Genomic DNA, 6,000 nt, shown 5'->3' on the forward strand with positions numbered 1-6,000 from the left:
TAATTATGAAGAATTGCGTCACATGTTTACTTTTATTTTTTATTGCTAATAAATCATCATAAATTGTTTATAGATAATCTATTGCATTTTACTCGATAGGGTATATTTTGCCTGGAGAACAGTTTCAGTTGGGTGGAAACTTATTTACCGGGACATATGTTTGCAAATGCAACAAGTTGCCTGATCACTTTTTAGAGTTTGTTTCACTTTTTGTCCATGTCATTACGCGGCCCTCAGCTGTATACATTTATCAGTTGATTCAACGACAAGTTCGAATTCATTTTTTGGGCCCGCTGTTAGATCGAGTCCATGTACATTTATCATTTTTTGGAAACCAAAGGGAGTTTAGATATCATGAATATCTAATGAGTTCACTGCATTTATTTTGTTATGTATACTCTTTTTGTAGTTTTAGAATATAGTTATCTATATTCATCTGTTCCCTTTGGTTTACGAGGATAATTTCTCTTTATTGTGGATGGATGATAGAGAACTATGTTCCTGCTTTTTGGGATGCAACTGCTCCACAACTCATGACACATGTAATATTTTCGTTAATGTTGGCACATCTTGATACATATAACACACAGTTGTGATAATAATTCGCAGTGTGTTTTATGATTTCTAATCCTCACCTTCTCTTTTCCAGTTGGGCTGCTATTTTACCCCGTGGAGTGTGAACACCATCCCATTGCAATGCACCGACAGAAGCAACAAGATAAGGTCAATAAGCACATAGCATCTTTTTTGTTTCTATCTGATCTCACGTATAGGGTTTTTGCAATGGGATGGTGTTCATGTTTGTTGTAGATTCTAAGCTTCACACTGATTCGGCACCTGCTGGTGGTCAGTTGGCCAAGCACGCGGGTGTTTCTTGATGGTTGATGGATTGGTCTTGGCTTTGTAGGTTTAGATGTGCCAACCAATTGAAATTATAAGCTTTCAGCACGCAGATGCTCAATTGAAGCTAGAAGCTTCTTCTACTCATTACTATTATATCCAATCTGATGACATGCCCATCTTAGCACTTGGTTAGTGTTGAACTTTAGTGTCAGGCTCTGCACTGAAAACAGAGATAACCTGTGGCAGTAAACAATTTGACAGAAAATGGCAGTTTTACATATTTTTCATGTAGCGTTTAGAATGATTCAGCATGTATTCATACCAAGAACACATGTAACACTAACACATAGTTTGCATGTGTTTTATTCCCTAATATTCCTGAAGCCTACTTGGATCGCTGGTAAGTAATTTCTGTCCCTGGCATGCTGCTCTACACTACTCATTGTGAAGTGCATGTTCGTAAGGGATGTCATATTATTGAACATATCTTGATGCTGCCACTACCTGAATTTTGTGCAGGTGCGACGTTTACAGCTTTGGTGCCATATTATGGGAGCTGGCAACGCTTAGAATGCCATGGAGTGGGATGAATCCAATGCAGGTTGTGGGGGCAGTTGGTTTCTAGGATAGACGACTTGATATTCCCAAGGAAGTTGATCCTCTGGTAGCAAGGATCATATTTGAATGCTGGCAGAAGTGAGTTATAAGAACTGAACCTGTTGTCTGATCAAAGTCTCTTGTCTCAGCCATGGCACTTCAAATTTATGCTAACATGTGCTCTGCCAATCGCCAGTGACCAAGTAAGCTACAGTTTCTTTTGGTACACATGTACATGTACTTATTTTCTATTTCATGTGAGGTCAACATTGATATGAAGGATTATGTATTAATGTATGCTTTACATGTCTAAATAAGGCTTAATCATTAGTTCTGATTTTATTACCTGCAGGGTGGTGAAGATGATAACTTTGCTATTGTGTTTGCTGCTATGGGAGTGAACATGGAAAAAACTCAATTCTTGTAACGTGGTTTTGAAGAGAACAATTCCATGGAACGGGACACCCTTTTTCTAAATCTGGTACCTACAATGTTGGGTTGTGGTGGGAACGGTTACGGATCAAAATAAACCCAACCAAGCAGCTCTTTAGTGCTTTTGCATATAAATATATTTTATCATATTGGTTCCGTAGCAACGCACGGGCATATAACTAGTATATATGTATATATCTATACTACCTATTAAGGCTGTAAGGGGTAGGCTGCCTCCTTGCGTTCTGCCTTTTTTTCATTTCCTGTTTTGCCCTCCTGCCCGCACACCTCACCTGCCCGCGTCGCCTCCTCCCCTGTCCTCCGCGTGCGTTGGGCGGGCAGCCAACTCTCCCACCAAACCCTAATCACTCCGCGCGCACGCCATGGTGGAGACTCGCCGAAGCTCCGTCGCCGCCGCCGGGAAGCGCACGTCTCCATCGCCATCCTCTTCGTCCGTACCTTCCCGAAGCACCCCAAGGTGAGAGCGCACCCCGCGGATCGAAGAATCTCGCGTCGCCGTTTCCTGATTTGACCTGTCGTTTAACCGATCTGAACTGTGGCCCTGACCAGGCGGAGTCCGGGGTCACCGACGGCGTCCGTCTTGCCGTGATGCGCGCGGCCAACCTCACAATGCTCCCTCGCCCCCGTCCATCTCGTCGTGATGCGCGCGACGCGCCTCGCGACACGCCCCCACGCGTGCTCCGCCTCGCCGCATCCCACTGCTCCACGCTGCCATCGCCACCCACAAGGCGTGCGACCTCGGCCCCGACAACCGCATCGGCAGTGCAAGACCGAGACACCTCTCGTTGGAAGGTTCCATGGTGAGTGCTGATCTGATCTGATGAAGGAGGTGGAGGACACAGAGATGGCGGCGTGGAAGGCGCCTGCAGCGTCATGTTTCCCGACGACGACGCGGTGTTAGATCCCTTGACCTAAAGCAACCCGCCATCGCGCCTCCCCAACACAGCCTGCTCCTCTGGCCTGACCTGACAACTTCGGAAGCAATCTTCCCCCTGCGCCAAACGCATCTGGATCCAGGTATCCTTCGACCACAGCTCTTCTCCTGTCATCGTCCTCATGCAGGTGTGCCCCCCCGACGAGCATAGGGTAGAGATCTATCTTGGCTCAGGTTGATTCCCTTTTCTCTTGGTTAGATGGATTCTCTTTTTAATAGAAATCCCAATGTGTTTGATTAGATGGATTCTTTTGTTGGTGCAGATTGTGTGGAATGTTTCCTATACTTTGCTCTGCTTCCTGTTTCTTCTGGGATTCAAATAAACCACGGTGCCCCCTTGAGTTTGGATTAAATTTACAGTTAGTGATGGAGAATAAAGAGTGCCAACTGCATTATTCCCCGTATAGTGCTGGGAAGTACAATTCTCACTGTTGTACCCACCTAAATTTACATGGTTCACTACCAGGTCACGTATGTCATGCAAGTTTTTGCTCTCTATTAGTCCAAATTCACTTACCAATCTGTTAGCATGGAATAATTCATGGGATCAATGATCCATATAATTTATGGTATTCCCTTCATTGCTTTGAACTGAAGTATGGGAGGGAGCTGTGCTAGATTGGACAGTTCCCTTATGTTTCTGATCTTTGTCTCCCACTTTGGTCAATTTCTGTTTTAAAGGTCTAAATTCATGCTTCTTTATATTATGCAGATTCCTTCCAAGGCTCTGTGCAGCTGTTCATCCATTTCTCCCTTCGATGTCGGTGTTTGTCCCTGCTATGTGTGTTGGATCACCATTGACATATATGTGGAAGTAGGTTCTCTGCTGAAAGAATACATACCTGTAACAAACTGGGGATTAGACCGACATACAGTGCTGGTACCCCACCTTGGTCGACAATCTTAAGGCATGTTGCAAGCGCATTCATTCTGGTTGCTTTTACTTGCATCTGTAGCTGCCTACGGACCACTTCAAATGGGTATGTAGCAGCTTCAGCACAGCAACCTGCAATGGCCCCATAGAGTAAAGTCCTCACAGTACCCAGTTCAAGTTGATCCAATGCATTTGTCTCTTGTTTTTGTTGCTTCATCATCGATACCCTTTTCTTTCCTTCAGGAGAATGCAGATAAGCCATCTTCAGTATGTCATACACTCCATAGAATACAGCGCCAGAGGGTGCCATGCTGATAAGAGAAGGCACCAATCCCTTATACAGCGAGAAGAATCCTTCAGTTTGGATCATGTGGCGGGCAACACCAATGACCCCACCTAAAGCTTCACCACCAGGAGCAACCATCTTTGTCCTGATCTGAAACCAACAACTCAAATCAGGTAATAGTCAGTGAAAAGATGACAACAAAGTAAAAGATTAAAGAAATATGTGGTACAAATTCTTTAAAAAAAACCTACTGTATCCATAGGTATGCACATGATCGTTGCACAAAGCTATAATTATCTGCTCTGCCAAGAATTATCTGAAGGGTGGGTATATAATTAGCAAACTATAATTACTGCATTGTCTCCTAAATACAGATAGGATGTGTAATGCAATGTTACCAATACATATTGTAGTATATTGTTTACTATGCACAAAACTTGTCTATTTTAGTGCACAATCACCATGCCCAAATCCACAAATTATTTCCATTCGATAGGCTTACTGTGTTGTATTCATGACCTGACTGTTTTATCTAACTGTGGTTTGATTAGCTGCTCCTGCCAAGAAGGGTGATGCCAAGACCAGGCCTTGAAGGTTGTCAAGGCTGTGAAGTCTGGGCCAGGAAAGAAGAAGACCAAGAAGATTCACACGTCCGTGACATTTCACCGCCCCAAGACCCTGAAGAAGGCTAGGGACCCCAAGTACCCAAGAATCAACACTACCGGAAGGAACAACCTTGATCAGTACCAAATTCTCAAGTATCCCCTCACCACAGAATCAGCGATGAAGAAGATTGAAGATAACAACACTCTGGTCTTCATTGTCGACCTCAAGGCAGACAAGAAGATCAAGGCTGCTGTCAAGAAGATGTATGACATTCAGGCCAAGAAGGTCAACACCCTGATCAGGTTAGCATTTGGTCCAGTGTTATTTTCTTGTGCATAATCTATTATGTTGTGCAACTATGAGTTAATTCTTAACTGTGTCTGTCCAGGCCTGATGGAAAGAAGAAGGCTTACGTGAAGCTTCTCATGTAAGCACCCTTCGGATCTCCCCTCCCTCCCTTCTATGTCTCTTTCACCAGCTGGATCCAACCGTCCATTCCACACTCCCCTGGCCCCTCACCCTCGCTGGTGTCTAGGCATGGGCGTCGCCTATGAGACGACCAAGAGTGGCGTCGGCGTCGCCTCCATGGGCGTCATGCGCCTCAAGCTTGTCATGAAGTCCATCGTCCTCATCGTCATGGGCAGAGTCCTCGGCATCTATGACCTCATCATCGCCGCCATCATCTCTGCCGGGATCAACCCCAAGGCCAAGCCCAAGCCCTACTTCTTAGACGGCTACACACACCTCTCCTTCGAACTCGCATGCAGCCTTGCTGGCCTCGCTGCCGGCATGGCCATCAGCATCGTCAGAGACACCAGAGTCAGGTATTGTACTACTCTGATTGCAGTGTGTATGCTTGAACATATATGAATAAGCAAAGCTGCAACATTTTTTCATCAGAAAATAAGCAAGCCAAACTGATCTAGAATACACTGTTTTTGAGAAATTAAGCAGCAACAAAGAAGTCTATGTGCCCCTTCTTCAATAGCAAGGTATTGTTGTGCATTGGGTTAGATGATATGTTTATGTGATCGTTACAGTGTTAGGTCTTGAGGTTATGGCTAAATAGTCAATCATCAAAATGGCAGTTACCTCACAACTTTGTAAGAAAAACAAGTTATGTGATCTTAGGTAACTTCTAAAATTTTGTTGCTTAGTGTAGCAGATTGCCAGGGTTACCTTACCTTTTTCTGTCTATCTCGGTAACAAAAGACTGTCAGTCTGCAGACACTGAAAAAAGCACACTCCTTTTAAACCAAAGGACCATGATCACAAGAGGGCATCTTCTGCTTTCTTGCCATATCTGCTGCCCGTCTCAGAGATCAATTTAAGCTGAACCTTAGTGTCCGGTTCTGTTTCATGGCAAAGACCAGTTTCCAGCCTTGAAGTCTTTATAGAATGTGGACT

At 44.5% G+C, this 6,000-nt stretch overlaps 1 protein-coding gene and 1 pseudogene across 1 annotated transcript; one reads left to right on the forward strand and one right to left on the reverse strand.

Annotated features, from left to right (window-relative positions):
• Positions 1-3,539: 3,539 nt before the first annotated feature.
• Positions 3,540-4,262, reverse strand: LOC109939458 (probable mitochondrial adenine nucleotide transporter BTL3). The gene is made up of 2 exons (XM_020537646.2): positions 4,239-4,262; positions 3,540-4,137 (listed from the first exon to the last, which is right to left on the reverse strand). The coding sequence occupies exons 1-2, from the start codon at positions 4,257-4,259 to the stop codon at positions 3,619-3,621; spliced, it is 540 nt and encodes a 179-aa protein (XP_020393235.1). The 5' UTR covers positions 4,260-4,262; the 3' UTR covers positions 3,540-3,618.
• Positions 4,263-4,366: 104 nt separating this feature from the next.
• On the forward strand, positions 4,367-5,213 carry LOC103628129 (60S ribosomal protein L23A-like; annotated as a pseudogene).
• Positions 5,214-6,000: the final 787 nt, after the last annotated feature.

The sequence above is a fragment of the Zea mays genome, chromosome 5, assembly GCF_902167145.1.
Source record: "Zea mays cultivar B73 chromosome 5, Zm-B73-REFERENCE-NAM-5.0, whole genome shotgun sequence".
In the NCBI taxonomy this organism is placed as follows: domain Eukaryota; kingdom Viridiplantae; phylum Streptophyta; class Magnoliopsida; order Poales; family Poaceae; genus Zea; species Zea mays.